Source organism: Neofelis nebulosa, chromosome 2 (genome assembly GCF_028018385.1).
Source record: "Neofelis nebulosa isolate mNeoNeb1 chromosome 2, mNeoNeb1.pri, whole genome shotgun sequence".
NCBI lineage: Eukaryota > Metazoa > Chordata > Mammalia > Carnivora > Felidae > Neofelis > Neofelis nebulosa.
The window spans coordinates 54,806,526-54,825,795 of NC_080783.1; the positions used below are offsets into that span (position 1 = coordinate 54,806,526).

At 38.2% G+C, this 19,270-nt stretch overlaps 1 protein-coding gene across 6 annotated transcripts in view; it reads left to right on the forward strand.

Annotated features, from left to right (window-relative positions):
* SESTD1 (SEC14 and spectrin domain containing 1) overlaps positions 1 to 8,865 on the forward strand; it is a 149,956-nt gene extending 141,091 nt beyond the window's left edge. For 4 of the 6 annotated variants that reach the window (XM_058712651.1, XM_058712662.1, XM_058712677.1 and 1 more), the window contains one exon: positions 1,482 to 8,865. In XM_058712651.1, the coding sequence (XP_058568634.1) occupies positions 1,482 to 1,611 (130 nt within the window). In that variant the 3' untranslated portion in view covers positions 1,612 to 8,865. The remainder of the gene's footprint in view (positions 1 to 1,481) is intronic. The other 2 variants (XR_009256963.1, XR_009256962.1) reach the window with 2 other exon arrangements.
* Positions 8,866 to 19,270: the final 10,405 nt, after the last annotated feature.

The following is a 19,270-nucleotide window of genomic DNA, read 5'->3' on the forward strand; positions in this document are numbered from 1 at the left end:
TGCCACTACTGTGTCATGAGCTTCATGTGATTATTTGGAATTTATTTGGGGAAGATACGATTTTATTCCCTTGAAAGAATATAATTCATTATCTACATTTATATAATCTTTGGTCATAGCCAAACTTGAACCATCAGAAATAACCTAAATACATGTTACATATCTGCAGTGTATGAAAGAATAAAATCTGAAAGTTTGTAAATTCAGCTTATAACAGTATTGAAGGGGGCGCCTTCTGGTTGTTCCAGGAAAGCCCCACTCCCGTTTCCACATTTCACAGCCAGGTGTTAACAGCATCTCCTCTTCTCAGGTCAGCCTAGGAGCATCTATAACTGGCATTTTTGCTTGGGCTTCTCCTCCTTCCACAAATAGTCATATGGCATTTCCTTATGTTTTTAAGATTGAAGAATAAGTACTGTGTGTTCAGATTTTACAACCACCTTTAATATGTGGATTTACTATTCTGTTCCATTTGTAGGATAACTTTTTGATGCTATACAAAGTTTGTTTGATAAGCTTATTCAGATTTCTCTTTTGTTACATTGTCCTGGAAAAATAAATTAGATGATCTCTCTGAATTCACTGCTTGAAGACTCAGGTTCAAATCCTGGTTTCCCCACTGTGTGATCCTAGTTAAGTCATTTAATTTCTAGGCCTTAGTTTTCTGATCTTAAAAAATGCAGATCGTAACCAGATACTTTCTAAGAACTCTTCTAGCTCCAAAAGATTCTAGTGGCTCCGAATACATTATCTTTTCAAGTAGGATAACATTAAATGATTTTATCTATTAAAGTCCCAAGGGATGCCTTAACATGAAACGGATATTTTATTTGCCAGCTATATTAGGTATACAGTTGGTGTACATAACCCTTATCATTGAAGGACACATACAGGTTTTATATTTGTGTATGCTTATGCACCTTAAGCTGAAAAGTAAATATCTCCAATGTTTGTTTCTTTTATGGTTTCATTGTTGGGTTGCATTGTTCAGTTTATTGAGATTGTCATAAGTAAACATTTAATACAATTAATCTATTTCTTTCAACATATCTTCAGATATTTTATGCCATTTATAAAAATGTTTCTCTGCAGGGCACCTGGGTGGCTCAGTTGGTTAAGCATTCTACTCTTGATTTCGGCTCAAGTCATGATCTCATGGTTCATGAGATCGAGCCCTGCATTGGCCTTTGCATTAAATATGAAGCCTGCTTGGGATTATCTGTCTCCCTCTCTCTCTACTCCTCCCTCACTCATGCTGTCTCTCTCTCTCAAAATCTTTTTTTTTAAAGAATAAAAAATTAAAAAAAAAAAGTTTGTCCTACCAAATTACTACTCAAAGATAAACAGTATGGTTTGCAAATGAACTAATGCCTTATCACATAGATAATTTTTATGGTAATCTTTGCTTCCTTTTGAATTTGCTATGGTCAGTGGATTTATATTAACCTGATTGGGGTTTTTCTGTTTCTTTTGATTTTTAGAACTGAACAATATTTTGGGAGTCCAAGTGACATGGCTTCCACCGCAGAACACATCAGAGACAGGATGAAACTGGTTAGTCTCAAAAGGCAGCAGCTGAGACATCCTGAAATGATGACCACAGAGAGCTAATAGCTACCAGCTTCCCACAAATCTGCAGTTCATAATCCCGCATGTCGTTGGCATACTACAGCATTAGCTGCAATACATTAAGATACATTTCACAGTCAGAATAAGCCTCATTTCTCTCCATTTTACATTTCTCTCTACATGTTAACACTTTGCAACTACCAAGGCATAATTATTTAACATGCTTTGAGGACATAGACTCCAAGTATCTTAAAAGAAGGAACTGTAAACATTGCACTGAAAACTTGCTTTAAAGCTTTACCTGACCTGTCAATTTGTAGATGAACAACTGATAATAAGCTTTGAATGGTGCTAATAAGAGTTTAGGAATTCTCTCTATAAAAATGGTTGACCTTTCTCCCCAGGTGATGTAGTAAATTTAGATAATAGTTAAATTGTTACTAGTAGACAGTGGTGTACTCAAAAATTTTACTTTGTAATTCTTCAAAAGTGATTATTTTTATTGTGTCAGTATGAAGAAAATCTTCAGATCTTTGATATATCATATTCATTAAAAGACAGTTTCCTATTTGTATTGATAATGTATTAAAAGTTGTTTGTGCTTAATAAAAAGCTTCTTTTAAACATCTTATTTAATTTGGTGGTTATATCCTATTTCCAGACATGAGTGCCTTATTTAAAAGGGCATTCTTAGGATTGTGAGGCTGGCATAGTATTTGTTTTTTTCATGTTTGCTGCATGTATTTTAGCCAGGAAATTCATATGTAAGCATGTGTATATAATAAGCATGTTTAATTTTGAGAAATAATAAGTTTAGATCTTAAAGAACTTAAAAATAATGGAATACTATTTCTGATTGTTCTCTTCTTCAATTTGAAAAATGTTATCCAAATTATTTCCTACCTTGAAGATACTTTATCTTTGGGGAGGAGGTATGGGGAAGAAGGCATACATAATTACTTAAGTGTAATCCTTTATATCAGAGGAATCTTACTGGAGCTAAAATAGCATTTGTCAATAAAATTTAATTTCTCATACTAGAAGCAAAATTCTGAAGTAGTCTAGTAACAAAAATTGTACAACTCTTTTAGAAATAAAATTTATAAAATGTTAGTGCTTTTAAGTTTATATTAAGTTTAAATGGTAAAATACGTATTTAATTTTTGTGTTAATTTTTATTTCAGAAAATGTTTCTGAAAAAGATTAAAAATACTTTTTTAGTCTGTGATCAATACAAAATTATGCAAAGAATTGTATGCTGGTTTCTTTTCATGTCTTCAGTGATGTTCATGTATCTTGCAATGCAAAAAAATCCCTCTGCACCTACCGATTTCTCCAGCCTTCTTCACTGCCAGACTTCTCGGAGAAATCCATATCCATTCTCTCTGCATCCTCACCATTCACTGCTCAGCACCTTGCAGCCTGGTGTAACATAGCACTTCAGTGAAACTCTTCTCAGTGTGCTCTCAGTTACTGAATTGAATAATTTTTTGGCCCTCTGTCTGCGTTCCTTGTCCTCTGTCTCTGCAACATTTACACCATTTAGCAGCCTTTCCTAGACAGTGTCTCCACCCTCGAAGATGTTATCCTCTGCCATAACCGTGAGTACAGTCACACAGCTCTTAACTTAAAGTGTATCTACTCAAATGTGCTCTCAGATTCTGTCTTCGGAATGCTTCTGGAGGTATCTCATCCTTAGGGTTTCTGTTTTATCCCAGCGTTCTCTGTTACGTATCTGGTCCAAAATTCTAGACCCATACTTTCAACTACCCACTTGACATTTCCTAGATGAAGTATCATATTTTTCACCTTTCTTCTCTGTGAGCAGTTTTGGTTAAAGGTGCAGGCTTTTTTTATAGTGAAACATGCCAGAAAATCTGGGAGAAACTTCTGCCCCCTTTTTTCTTATGCTGCCACTGCTTCTGAAAACATCCAGGAAATTCTTTCTATATTTGATAATCCTCTCAAGTCTTTTAGGACTTAACTTCTGAGTATGGACTTTTGTGATTCTTCGTTTCAGTCTTCATAATGGTGCTCACCACATGCTACAATTGTTTATTGATGTCTGTGCCTGCTACATTATAATCTCTTTTGAGGGAAGGAATCTTGTGGGACTCTCCTGTTCCCAGCCTTTTCCTCATATGTAATAGTTGCTTTACTTCTTCTGTATGTGAATGGTCTGTTGTAGGCATTAGTAATAGTCCCCCTTATATGATAGTCTATAGTGTGTTTTAAATATATTTCTTAAAGTTATGACTGACTTATGAATGAATCTACTCATAAGGAAGTGATTTGGTGTTTCAGATACTTATATATTAGGTAATTTAGATACTTAGTTACACTCAATATCTATTCTACTGAACTTCATAGTGATTAGAGTGCTTTTATTAAGACTTTGCTAGAAAAGAACTACACTGTAAGTAAAGGGGCTCTTAGTTTTATCATCAACTCGACTACTAATTGTCCAGTGAGTTAGTTGTTAATATGCCTTAAGCTATTTGCCTACAGCAAGAGTAAGGCAGCATCTGGAAATGTTATTTGTAACTTGACTATTTCAGATGAAATGGAATATATTTTTGACATGATATTGTTCTTCATTTGTAAATTTGCTGCTACTTTCTATATGTATATCTGTACATACACGTACAGATATGATTGAAAACCCAACAATGCCCTAACGTGATTTTGTTTCGTAGCATCACAGGGTACTTAGAGTACACATGAAGGAAGTGACTGCAGTCTGTCTGAAATCATGAGTTCTTTGTACATCATAAATTGACGTTGGTCCACAACTGGAGGAAGAACCATCATTTCTACATGCCATCTATTGGTATATGCCACAACTTTCCACATCACTTTAGCTCATCTCAGGGAATTCTTGGAGTGTTCATTGGGCTAGTTTTGTTTTTTTTTTTGTTTTGGTTTGGGGGATTTTTTTTCCTCTTGCCTTCTTATTGTGTATTTGCTCCTCTCTTAGCTCAATATATAAGTTTTGACAGCTGTTCTTCACACGTCTGACCCAGCAGATGCAAAGATGGTACCTTGATTTCAGGAAAAAATTGACTTCATTCCCAGTTCCCATTGTTGGCAACACATTGCTGATGGTGATGAGACGGCTCACCCTGCCAGCCAGGATGATGATGGCAGGTCTAGGCTTCATCACTGGGTACAGGATAGGATACTACTCTCACTTTATAGGCATTTAAATTAGCCAGGTTGCTGAGTGTTACCTAGTGGTGTGTGTTGTTTCATTACCCCATCAGTTGAAATATGGAGTGTGCTGTTTAGTTTATTGTTGCTGGCAGAATCTAAGGTGAACATGACAATTACTTTTCTGATAGTGCTGCACAAACCATACTCTCTGATCTAAACCTATTGTAACCAGTGATGTGATGGTGACAGTATATGAACGTATTTCATGGTATAGTCAGAGGAAGAACTCAGAACCCTCTACTACGTTGCACGTTCCCTGCCAGAGAGGTTGGAGATTGCTGTGTACTTTTCCCATAGTAAAACCCTGTGGTTACTAGGAACTGCACATGCTCTGGTTGCTAAGTTCTCCACATCCTAAACTATTGAAAATGATACGGGGAACTATCATCAGTAAATATCAGTGACAAGAGTTAACGTGATTGAGATAACTTTGGTTAAATCCCCAAAAGAGAAATCCTCTAGAATTAAGAAGATGGGCTGAAACATACCTGCCGAGTTAACCTAATTAGAAAACTTTCCAAGGTTAACTCTCAGTTCTGAAAATAGAAAGCTTCAATTGAAGAAAATGGAAAATACACTCCTGGTATGGAGGGCAGCAGATACCTTGATGAGGCAAAGTTAAGTACTGATTTAACATCTGATACTATGTGGCTTCATTGTGTGCTATAGAAACATCTGTGTTTAGCCAAGAAGCATAAATAGTGGCAAGAATAGTAAAGATCATAAAAAAGCTAAAGTAAGAGCTGTACTGAATATAATGGAAAGAGTGGAGTTTGAATATCTGATTTCAGAATCTGGCTTTGCCATTTACTGACCTTTGTAAAAATTACTCAACTTTTCTGTGTCTATAAATACAATCATACTAGAAAAATGTGTTGAAAATTATGATGTTATCCAAAGTGGAAGGAATTATTACTATAATTATATTTTCAGAATGGAAAATAGAGCATTCTTTAATCTTGCTCTTTTCTCAGATGACGAGCATGGGGTTGTGGGAGACATGGCATGTTGTTTATGCTCACCTCCCTGAGCTCCATTTCCCCTCCATTCAGAATTACATACTGGAAATACTAAGGGTGGAGTTGGTGAGCTCATCAGTAAATAACAGGACTCCTGGATCTGACAGATTAACTCTTTTATGGCAGGATGGTAGACCAGCGAGATGGAAGACAAGTGAGGAGTATCATCTACTTTGAGGTTGACAGGACATGACAGAGTGCCATTAATAAATAAGTAAAAGTAAGTAAAAGTCATACTCAGAGTGGATCTCAGAGAGTTAGCATCTGCCTGTAGAAACAACAAAAGCACAAATCTGTTAAAGTATCCTAAAAAAGAGGTAAAAAGCATGACTTGAGACCACCATTAGTTCCGCTGTAGCTAGAGAAGAGCAGTCTTGATAAACTTGGGCAGTGATAATAACAAAGACTGGTCCTGTAACAGAGACTGCTAGAACTAAGGATGCTCTGTGAAATAGCATAAATATAGAGCAGTGTGTTTTAAGACTGAAAAACGTTGACAGAGATGATGCTAAATGACCCGATTGCAATATTTTAGAGCAAACTTGAAAACTTGGCAACACTAGTCCGTGTGCTTCAAGAAAAAGTAGAGCCTGTACTAGAACATGAAGTACTTAGAGATCAAAGGAAAGTCAGAACTGTGACTAAATATTTTGAAAGCAGTGAGTAAATTTTTAAAAGAATCAAGATTATTTTTGTTAACTCTTACGAGGGTGTTTGTGTGTATGTGTGTGTCTATACAATTATATACAAATTCTTAGCAAATAACTAAAAATAGTTACCAGCCACTAGATAATAAGTGCAGTGTTGTTAACAGATTTTAAGTTGGGCATGTGGAAAACTACTTCTGACAAAAGGCTATTGGAGTCTGAGGCCTGTCTTAGTGAATCTGAAGGAGTCACCTTAGAAGTATTTACAGGTTACATGCCATCACTTTAGGGCACCCCCCAAATAAGTCCTTCTTTGGAGAGACAGGATAATCAGATGTCCTTCCACTCAGAGCATAGGGGCCTGTGTGGTATGATCAAACCTCACATAGTGTTTTGGGTCAGCACATCTTTTCTACTATAGTTTGCCCTAGTTCTTTTTTAGTTTAGAAGTCAGGTAAAAGTTTCTGTGCTTGATATTTCTCAAGAATGTTTCTTCTATCTTAGCTCTTACATTAGTCTACATCGCCAACAAATTTGCTCAGAATATATGGTTGATAATATGTATTCTATTTTTAAAAGGTGTGAGGGGATCAAAATGTCACTGACAGTTTTGAGCCAGTGTAGATCTGAGCTGATTCCTCACCTCACACTCAGGAATATCTTTTCACAGGCTCTTAAGTTTCTAAATTGACACTGGTCGGAAGAATCTGATGATTATCTTGCTATGAGATCAATAATGAAATTTTCAGTGGCATTGTTTGGTAAGTGTTGCACCCTCAAAGTCTCCAACATTTTATAAAACTTTTCAAACATACAAAATTAAAATTTTACAATGTATTCATCACCCAGGTGATAGTTAGCGTTAGCTATGCTTGTGTTATACCTATCCACCCATCAGTTCATCAATCCAAATTATTTTTTATGCATTTTAAGTTGCAGACAGATTTACATTTCCTACTAATAACTTCAGCATACATATCAACTGGAGCTCAATAATATGCTTACCACATTTTTTATGTAGAATTAGCATACAGTGAAATGCATAAATCTTAAGTGCGCATCACTGAGTTGTGGAAAATGTATACAGTGCTATCAAAATGTAAAGCGTTCTCAGAAAATTCCCATTTTGCCTTTTCTAGTCAATCCTTGACCCCACACCCTCCCAAAGGCAACTACTGTTCTTTTGTCTACCACAAATCAAAATTTGTGTGTTCTAGATCTTTATGTAAATAGAGCCACACAGCATGTAATCTTTCTAGAAGCCTCTTCACTTACTATGTTTTGGAGGTTTATCCATGTTAGGTGTATTAGTAGTTCATTCCTTTTTATTGCTGAGTATTCTTCCATTGTATGACTGTATTGCAGTATATCCATTTTCCTATTTAGGAATACCTGGGCTGTTTCCAGCATTAGTAACTATAAACAAAGCTGCTATGATTATTCATAGGTCTTATGTGAATGTAGGCTTTCGTTTCTCTTGGATGAATACCTAGGGTTAGAATTTCTGTGTCATAGGGTAGTTTTAAAAGAAACTGCTATACCTTTTTCAATGTGGTTATAGGGTGGCCTGGATTTTCACTCTATTTTGGATGTGTAGAAAGGTGTAAACTATTTTTATGATCCATGTTTGAAATATTAGAAGTTGGTTTGTGATAGAAATGGCATTGTTAACATGGTTGGCATTTGGTGTTTTTTGAGAGAAGAAATACCTGTCTGCCCCAAGTAGCTCCCCAACGGGTATATATGCCTGAAATTTTAGCATTAGTTTCACTTCTTGAAAGATTCAAGCACTTCCCAAGTATGGTGATACATTAGCTAGAAGAAACAGCACTGGTTTGTTTATGTTACTAACTTTGCCACCTGTTTTCAATAAGTGAAATAAGACCGATTAAACAAAAGATTATTTCTGTTCAATTGGGGTAGAAGGGGGAGTCAAAAACATATGCTAACTAGTCTGTCTTGGGTACAGCAATGTGAGACAGAACCCATCTGGATGGGATAGCCCCCCCCCAGTTGGTCAAGAAACCAGAAAACAGGGTGGGAAGAATTCTACCTCACTGTTGTGATAGGGGATAGCTATGTTTTTCACAGGACATTTTAGCCTTTACAAATCGTATTTTCTGTGTTTTTTGTTTGTTTAGCACCACCCAGCTGTAATTATTTCACACCCTAGTGACTTTGTTATTCACTGTTCTTTTACCCTTCCTCCCTGTTAAATTACATAGAGCAGTCACCTGTATAAACCTGTAAAATTATAATCATATGTATGTTTCTAATGCCTGTGTTCAAAGATATTTATGTATGGTTCATCCAATCTTTCCTACTCAATTTTTAAGGGCTGGGATATTTGGCCTCTACTGTAAACCCCTATAATGTTCCACACATTGTAAATGCAATAAAAATGTTAAAAACTATAATGGCAGTATATTTTGATATGTAGTTCTTTGATACGTTATCACTTTGGACAATAAGTTTGGTTTCTGTTAATAAAGATTGTTCATAAAATCTAGGGAGAATTAAGTCCTACTGGTCTGTGTAACAATCTGATGAATTCTGCATCTTTGAATCTATTTGAATTGTATTCTGTAAATTTTTTCTAACAGTATTTTCTAAAATATTTGATTAAAACAAAATGTAACTTCTTTGTTCTGAAATAATGTGGAGTCGTAGAAGACAGAGGCTAAATACCCTTTCCCTTGGCGCTTCTCATTCTCTGTCCAACAGCCCCCCTATCCCGTCTTCCCATAGGTTTGGCACAGAAATTCAGGGCTTCCTTTAAATCCTACATTGTCTGAAATTGTTAGGTTCTAACCACAATAGGTAGTGGTTAAATTTCCTTTGATCTTACCAAGAAGTCCATTTTTACAATTTAAAAGGTGAATATGTATTCAAGGCTGGGGAAAACATTTTAGAACAAAGTTAGCTATATTTAAAATAACAAAATTAATCATATTATGCTATAAATAATAGCAGCTCCAGAATGGCTACCAGGAATTTAGAATTGGCAAAATTTGGAAATAGGCAAACCTTAGACTTTGTCCATTGAAGTTAAGTACATTTGGGTGACAGTTAACATATAAACAAATATATATATAAAAAGAATGAGCACCTGGATGGCTCAGTTGGTTGAGTGTCCAACTTCATTTTGCCTTAGGTTATGATCCTAGGGCTGTGGGATCAAGGCCCGCATCAGACTCCACGTTGAGTGTGGAGCCTGCTTAAGATTCTTTCACTCCCTCTGCCCCTATCTCCTGCTCATGCTCGCTGTCTCTAAACAAAAAGAATGTATCTTTATTTTTAATAGATATTTTCATTTTACTACAGTATTCACCACCATCTTTAGATTTCACATTAGACACTTGATGTATTCACAAACCTGATCCACCTTCTGTGTAAAATCTCCAAAATACTCGGATAATCATAACTCTTATGTGAAAGTCAAAATGAGCACAAGAACTACCCAGTTTTTGCCAGGTCTGGAAGGAAGAGAATTACAGTGATAGAAGTCAAAGTAACAAAAAATAGATAGAAAAACTGGAAAAGTGAATAGTAAGCATAAAAGCTTATTTGTGACCATGATTAAATAAAATGTAATTATTAACAAACCATATTCCCTTTTTAAATAGCCTTGTACTATACCAGACCCTAACTTAGCTACCTTTGGAAGCTTACCTTCCAGTTTAGTTACTTTGATAATTTAATATTAAGGGTCTAGTCTTAAAAATATTTAGTTATAAGAGTTTATAAGAATAAACAATTGGGGGGGGGGTGGTCCCTGGGTGTCTCAGTCGGTTAAGCATCTGACTGGTGATTTCAACTCAGGTCATGATCTCAGGTTGTGAGATTAGCTCCATGTCAGGCTCTGTGTTGACAGCATGGAACCTGCTTGGAATTCTCTCTCTCTCCATCTCTACCCCTCCCCCTCAAAATATTTAAAAAAACAAACAAACAAAAAAAACAACCCAAATATTTAAATAAATTTATCCCACAAGAATATTCTACCATTGAAAATTTTATGAAAGTTTACTCATTGAAATTTGTAGAAGTCTATTTGAAAGATATTCATGATACATTACTGAGTGAAAAAAGGCAGGTTCCAAAACTATGGGAATATTATCCTTTTTTAAAAATAAAAATAGATGCTTGCAGAACTTCATTAAGTTACATTTGAGATGTGGAATTAAACCGTTGTAGTTTTGTTTATTTTCTAATTTTTCAAAAATGGGTGTTTTAAAAGTACTTCTGAATATAAAATGGCTGCCAAGTATATTCTTATATCCTGAAATATCTGTTGCAACAAGAATTCTCAAGATGAGGCTATAAAGAGTTGACCTTGGGGCACCTGGGTGGCTCAGTCAGTTGAGCCTCTGACTTCAACTCTGGTCATGATCTCATGGTTTGTAAGTTCAAGTCCCGCATCAGGCTCTGTGTGCTGGCAACTCAGAGCCTGGAGCCTGCTTTGGATTCAGTGACTTCCTCTCTCCCTGCCCCTCCCATGCTCACTCTCTGTCTCTCCAAAAATAAACAAACATTTAAAAAATAATAAAACTGACATCTGCAGGAGAGGTTAAGATGGTGGAGGAGTTGAGAGACCCTAGTCTTGCCTCATCCCTTGAACACAGCTAGATAAATAAATATCAAATCACTTTGAACACCCAAGAAATCGATTTGAGGACTGGGAGAGCAAAACTGCATGCCTAGAGGCAGAAAAAACCCTCCACATCATGGAAGGTAGGGCCTGCAGAGAGTTGACTTGGGGGAGAGAAGAGCTGCAGTGCTGCAAAGAAGAGGAAGCCCTGATCATGGAGACAGGAGCGAGAGAGAGAGAAAGCATACACAGGAATTGCACAAGAAAAAGTCTTCCCCAAAACCACTGACCGGGAAAGGGAGAGGGGCTGAATACTGCAAGTTTTTATAAACAGCAGAGTGCAGAGTCTGACGTTTTGGAAGTCCGTGCCATCGCTGGGATTGTGCCTGGTGGGCTTGGTGGTGCTCTGGTGGGGAAGGAGGGTGGAGACCCAGGAGCCGATAGTGTGGGCTGAGGATCTCCTGGGTTACACAGTGAGAACCAGTTCCCCTGCTTGGAGTGCTTTTGGGAGTGGCAGCACAGCCTCTGGGGACAAAGGAACCTGCAGCATGCTGCCCTGTGTCCTAGCATAGGAACAAAGACACCAGCTGAGGGCAGCAAACCTTGGTGCTGGTTTTTAGCTGCACTTCACTGTGAACTCTGAAGCACCGCACAGTCACACAACTGATTTCTGGGACAAGCCAGCACCAGCCATAGTGCAGCAAGAACCCCAGAGGATCAGCATGGTCCACACTGTGCAGACTTCTAAAATTTGGAGTTTTGAAACCCAGCCACCCGCCTGAGGTAAAACACTGGAGTGCTTTACCACCGAACAGGCAGATAGCCCAAATGCAGGCAGGGTGAAGGCAGGGATCTGGAAGAAGCTGAAGACCCAGAGAGGTGATTATTTGCTCTTCTGTGAGGACTTCCTGAAGAGTGGTGGGCACAAGATCCCCACTCCAGGGATAAGAGATCAGAGTGATAACATTTCCCCTCCATCCATCAGCACTGACGAACTTCAGGGAGCAAAACAGCGACACCAGTGAAGGTTGGACACCTTTAACACCAAATGCCTCCCCCATGTACCCTGCAGGTGCATCTCCACCAGGGCAAGTCTGCCTGAGAAGACCCCTCCCCAGTAAGACCAGACAAACCCCTCACACACATTAAGTCTAATCATAGAGTGCTTCAGATTTTGGCTGTAGGGGTACTAGGATCTAGCTTCCATTTTTTTTTAATTAAAAATGTTATATTTAATTTTTATTTATTTTGGATCTAGCTTATTAAGTGAACCAAACCACACCTAGGATCTAGCCTTTTTTTTTTTTTTTTTTTTTTTTTTTTGCGGGGTGGGGACCTCTTAATATAGCCATTAATCTCAGGAGCAGGAATGCAACAGGCTTTTCTAACAATCATACACACATACAAAGTGACCCAGTCAAGGGGCACCTAGGTGACTTGGTCAGTTAAGCATTTGACTTTGGCTTAGGTCATGATCTCATGGTTTGTGATTTTGAGCCTCATGTCAGGCTGTGTGCAGACAGCTCAGAACCTGGAGCCTGCTTCGGAACCTGTGTGTGTGTGTTTCTCTCTCTGCACCCCTCCCCTGCTTGTGTGCTTGCTCTCTCTCAAAAATGAGTAAACATTAAAAAAAATTTTACATGTGACCCAGACAAAATGACAAGACAGAGGAATTCACCCCAAAAAAACAGGAAGAAGTCACATCCAGGGATTTAATCAATACAGATAAAAGTAAGATGTCTGAACCAGAAAATAAGACAGTAATCATAAGGTTACTAGCTGGGCTTGAAAAAAACATTGAAGACACTAGAGAATCCCTTAGTACAGGGGTAAAAGGACTAAAAACTGGTGAGGCCAAAATTTTAAAAAGCTATAATGGAGATGCAAAATTGAATGGATGCAATGGCATTGAGGGTAGATGAATCAGAGGATCGAATCAGTGATATAGAAGATAAAATTATGGAAAATAAGCTGAAAAAAAAAAGGACAGAAACGTATTGGATCATTAATGTAGACTTAAAGACTGAGTGACGCCACAAAACGTAATAATATTTGTTCATAGGAGTCCCAGAAAAAGAGAAAGAAAAAGGAGCAGAAGGTTTATTTAAATTATAGCTGAAAACTTCCCTAATCTGGGGAAGGAAACCGATATCAGAATCCAAGAAACACAGGGAACTCCCATTAAATTCAACAAAAGCCGGCCATCACCAAGACCTATCATGGTCAAATTAAAAAAATATACAGACAGGAAAGAATCCTGAAAGCATCCAGGGAAAAAAAGTCCTGAACCTACTAGGGAAAACAGATCAGGTTTGCAGCAGATCTGTCCACAGAAACTTGGCAGGCCAGAAGGGAGTATCCTGATATATTTAACATGCTTAATGGGAAAAATACACAGCCAAGAATCCTTTATCCAGCAAAGCTATCATTCAAAATATAAAGGGAGATCGAGTTTCCCAGCCAAACAAAAACTAAAGGAGTTTGACTACTAAACCATCCCTGCAGGAAATTCTAAGGGGGACTCTTTGGAGAAAAAAAGACCAAAGGAACAGAGAACATCACCAGAAACACCCAACTTTACAGGTAACATAATGGCACTAAATTCATATCTTTCAATAATCACTTTGAGTATAAATAGACTAAATGCAGTCAAAAGATATAGATATGGTATCAGAGTGGATAAAAAAAAAAAGCATCTATATGCTGCCTACAAGACACTGATTTTAGACCTAAAGACATCTGCAGATTGAAAGTGGGGAATGGAGAATCATCTATCATGCTCATGGATGCCAAAAGAAAGCCTGAGTAGCCATACTTACGTCAAACAAACTAGATTTTATTTTATTTTATTTTATTTTTGTTTATTTTTTTTATTTTTTTATTTTTTAATGTATGAAATTTACTGTCAAATTGGTTTCCATACAACACCCAGTGCTCATCCCAAAAGGTGCCCTCCTCAATACCCATCACCCACCCTGCCCTCCCTCCCACCCCCCATCAACCCTCAGTTTGTTCTCAGTTTTTAAGAGTCTCTTATGCTTTGGCTCTCTCCCACTCTAACCTCTTCTTTTTTTTTTTTTTTTCCTTCCCCTCCCCCATGGGTTTCTGTTACGTTTCTCAGGATCCACATAAGAGTGAAACCATATGGTATCTGTCTTTCTCTGTATGGCTTATTTCACTTAGCATCACACTCTCCAGTTCCATCCACGTTGCTACAAAAGGCCATATTTCATTTTTTCTCATTGCCACGTAGTATTCCATTGTGTATATAAACCACAATTTCTTTATCCATTCATCTGTTGATGGACATTTAGGCTCTTTCCATAATTTGGCTATTGTTGAGAGTGCTGCTATAAACATTGGGGTACAAGTGCCCCTGTGCATCAGTACTCCTGTATCCCTTGGATAAATTCCTAGCAGTGCTATTGCTGGGTCATAGGGTAGGTCTATTTTTAATTTTCTGAGGAACCTCCACACTGCTTTCCAGAGCGGCTGCACCAATTTGCATTCCCACCAACAGTGCAAGAGGGTTCCTGTTTCTCCACATCCTCTCCAGCATCTATAGTCTCCTGATTTCTTCATTTTGGCCACTCTGACTGGCGTGAGGTGATATCTGAGTGTGGTTTTGATTTGTATTTCCCTGATAAGGAGCGACGTTGAACATCTTTTCATGTGCCTGTTGGCCATCCGGATGTCTTCTTTAGAGAAATATCTATTCATGTTTTCTGCCCATTTCTTCACTGGGTTATTTGTTTTTCGGGTGTGGAGTTTGATGAGCTCTTTATAGATTTTGGATACTAGCCCTTTGTCCGATGTGTCATTTGCAAATATCTTTTCCCATTCCGTTGGTTGCCTTTTAGTTTTGTTGGTTGTTTCCTTTGCTGTGCAGAAGCTTTTTATCTTCATAAGGTCCCAGTAATTCACTTTTGCTTTTAATTCCCTTGCCTTTGGGGATGTGCCGAGTAAGAGATCGCTACGGCTGAGGTCAGAGAGGTCTTTTCCTGCTTTCTCCTCTAATGTTTTGATGGTTTCCTGTCTCACATTCAGGTCCTTTATCCATTTTGAGTTTATTTTTGTGAATGGTGTGAGAAAGTGGTCTAGTTTCAACCTTCTGCATGTTGCTGTCCAGTTCTCCCAGCACCATTTGTTAAAGAGACTGTCTTTTTTCCATTGGATGTTCTTTCCTGCTTTGTCAAAGATGAGTTGGCCATACGTTTGTGGGTCTAGTTCTGGGGTTTCTATTCTATTCCATTGGTCTGTGTGTCTGTTTTTATGCCAATACCATGCTGTCTTGATGATGACAGCTTTGTAGTAGAGGCTAAAGTCTGGGATTGTGATGCCTCCTGCTTTGGTCTTCTTCTTCAAAATTACTTTGGCTATTCGGGGCCTTTTGTGGTTCCATATGAATTTTAGGATTGCTTGTTCTAGTTTTGAGAAGAATGCTGGTGCAATTTTGATTGGGATTGCATTGAATGTGTAGATAGCTTTGGGTAGTATTGACATTTTGACAATATTTATTCTTCCAATCCATGAGCAGGGAATGTCTTTCCATTTCTTTATATCTTCTTCAATTACCTGCATAAGCTTTCTATAGTTTCCAGCATACAGATCTTTTACATCTTTGGTTAGATTTATTCCTAGGAATTTTATGCTTCTTGGTGCAATTGTGAATGGGATCAGTTTCTTTATTTGTCTTTCTGTTGCTTCATTGTTAGTGTATAAGAATGCAACTGATTTCTGTACATTGATTTTGTATCCTGCAACTTTGCTGAATTCATGTATCAGTTCTAGCAGACTTTTGGTGGAGTCTATCGGATTTTCCATGTATAATATCATGTCATCTGCAAAAAGTGAAAGCTTGACTTCATCTTTGCCAATTTTGATGCCTTTGATTTCCTTTTGTTGTCTGATTGCTGATGCTAGAACGTCCAGCACTATGTTAAACAACAGCGGTGAGAGTGGGCATCCCTGTCGTGTTCCTGATCTCAGGGAAAAAGCTCTCAGTTTTTAGCTGAGATGATGTTAGCTGTGGGCTTTTCATAAATGGCTTTTATGATCTTTAAGTATGTTCCTTCTATCCCGACTTTCTCGAGGGTTTTTATTAAGAAAGGGTGCTGGATTTTGTCAAAGGCCTTTTCTGCATCGATTGACAGGATCATATGGTTCTTCTCTTTTTTTTTTGTTAATGTGATGTATCACGATCGATTTGCGAATGTTGAACCAGCCCTGCATCCCAGGAATGAATCCCACTTGATCATGGTGAATAATTCTTTTTATATGCTGTTGAATTCGATTTGCTAGTATCTTATTGAGAATTTTTGCATCCATATTCATCAGAGATATTGGCCTGTAGTTCTCTTTTTTTACTGGGTCTCTGTCTGGTTTAGGAATCAAAGTAATACTGGCTTCATAGAATGAGTCTGGAAGTTTTCCTTCCCTTTCTATTTCTTGGAATAGCTTGAGAAGGATAGGTATTATCTCTGCTTTAAACGTCTGGTAGAACTCCCCTGGGAAGCCATCTGGTCCTGGACTCTTATTTGTTGGGAGATTTTTGATAACCGATTCAATTTCTTCGCTGGTTATGGGTCTGTTCAAGCTTTCTATTTCCTCCTGATTGAGTTTTGGAAGAGTGCGTGTTTAGGAATTTGTCCATTTCTTCCAGGTTGTCCAATTTGTTGGCATATAATTTTTCATAGTATTCCCTGATAATTGTTTGTATCTCTGAGGGATTGGTTGTAATAATTCCATTTTCATTCATGATTTTATCTATTTGGGTCATCTCCCTTTTCTTTTTGAGAAGCCTGGCTAGAGGTTTGTCAATTTTGTTTATTTTTTCAAAAAACCAACTCTTGGTTTCGTTGATCTGCTCTACAGTTTTTTTAGATTCTATATTGTTTATTTCTGCTCTGATCTTTATGATTTCTCTTCTTCTGCTGGGTTTAGGCTGCCTTTGCTGTTCTGCTTCTATTTCTTTTAGGTGTGCTGTTAGATTTTGTATTTGGGATTTTTCTTGTTTCTTGAGATAGGCCTGGATTGCAATGTATTTTCCTCTCAGGACTGCCTTCGCTGCGTCCCAAAGCGTTTGGATTGTTGTATTTTCATTTTCGTTTGTTTCCATATATTTTTTAATTTCTTCTCTAATTGCCTGGTTGACCCACTCATTCGTTAGTAGGGTGTTCTTTAACCTCCATGCTTTTGGAGGTTTTCCAGACTTTTTCCTGTGGTTGATTTCAAGCTTCATAGCATTGTGGTCTGAAAGTATGCATGGTATAATTTCAATTCTTGTAAACTTATGAAGGGCTGTTTTGTGACCCAGTATATGATCTATGTTGGAGAATGTTCCATGTGCACTCGAGAAGAAAGTATATTCTGTTGCTTTGGGATGCAGAGTTCTAAATATATCTGTCAAGTCCATCTGATCCAATGTATCATTCAGGGCCCTTGTTTCTTTATTGACTGTGTGTCTAGATGATCTATCCATTTCTGTAAGTGGGGTGTTAAAGTCCCCTGCAATGACCACATTCTTATCAATAAGGTTGCTTATGTTTATGAATAATTGTTTTATATATCTGGGGGCTCCGGTATTTGGCGCATAGACATTTATAATTGTTAGCTCTTCCTGATGGATAGACCCTGTAATTATTATATAATGCCCTTCTTCATCTCTTGTTACAGCCTTTAATTGAAAGTCTAGTTTGTCTGATATAAGTATGGCTACTCCAGCTTTCTTTTGGCTTCCAGTAGCATGATAAATAGTTCTCCATCCGCTCACTCTCCATCTAAAGGTGTCCTCAGATCTAAAATGAGTCTCTTGTAGACAGCAAATAGATGGGTCTTGTTTTTTTATCCATTCTGATACCCTATGTCTTTTGGTTGGCGCATTTAATCCATTTACATTCAGTGTTATTATAGAAAGATACGGGTTTAGAGTCATTGTGATGTCTGTATGTTTTATGCTTGTAGTGATGTCTCTGGTACTTTGTCTCACAGGATCCCCCTTAGGATCTCTTGTAGGGCTGGTTTCGTGGTGACCAATTCCTTCAGTTTTTGTTTGTTTGGGAAGACCTTTATCTCTCCTTCTATTCTAAATGACAGACTTGCTGGATAAAGGATTCTCGGCTGCATATTTTTTCTGTTTAGCACACTGAAGATATCGTGCCAAGCCTTTCCTGCCAAGTTTCAAAGGAGAGATCAGTCACGAGTCTTATAGGTCTCCCTTTATATGTGAGGGCACGTTTATCCCTTGCTGCTTTCAGAATTTTCTCTTTATCCTTATATTTTGCCAGTTTCACTATGATATGTCGTGCAGAAGATCGATTCAACTTACGTCTGAAGGGAGTTCTCTGTGCCTCTTGGATTTCAATGCCTTTTTCCTTCCCCAGTTCAGGGAAGTTCTCAGCTATAATTTCTTCAAGTACCCCTTCAGCACCTTTCCCTCTCTTCCTCCTCTGGGATACCAATTATGCGTATATTATTTCTGTTTAGTGTATCACTTCATTCTCTAATTTTCCCCTCATACTCCTGGATTTTTTTTATCTCTCTTTCTTTCAGCTTCCTCTTTCTCCATAACTTTATCTTCTAGTTCACCTATTCTCTCCTCTGCCTCTTCAATCCGAGCCGTCGTGGTTTCCATTTTGTTTTGCATTTCGTTTCAAGCGTTTTTCAGCTCCTCGTGACTGTTCCTTAGTCCCTTGATCTCTGTGGCAAGAGATTCTCTGCTGTCCTGTATACTGTTTTCAAGCCCAGCGATTAATTTTATGACTATTATTCTAAATTCACTTTCTGTTATATTATTTAAATCCTTTTTGATCAGTTCATTAGCTGTTGTTATTTCCTGGAGATTCTTCTGAGGGTAATTCTTCCGTTTGGTCATTTTGGATAGTCCCTGGAGTGGTGAGGACCCGCAAGGCACTTCCCCCGTGCTGTGGTGTATAACTGGAGTTGGTGGGCGGGGCCGCAGTCTGACCTGATGTCTGCCCCCAGCCCACCCCTGGGGCCACAGTCAGACTGGTGTGCGCCTTCTCTTCCCCTCTCCCAGGGGCGGGATTCACTGTGGGGTGGCGTGGCCCGTCTGGGCTACTTGCACACTGCCCGGCTTGTGGTGCTGGGGATCTGGCGTATTAGCTGGGGTGGGTAGGCAAGGTGCACGGGGGCGGGAGGGGCAGGCTTAGCTTGCTTCTCCTTAGGTGATCCACTTCAGGAGGGGCCCTGTGGCAGCAGGAGGGAGTCAGATC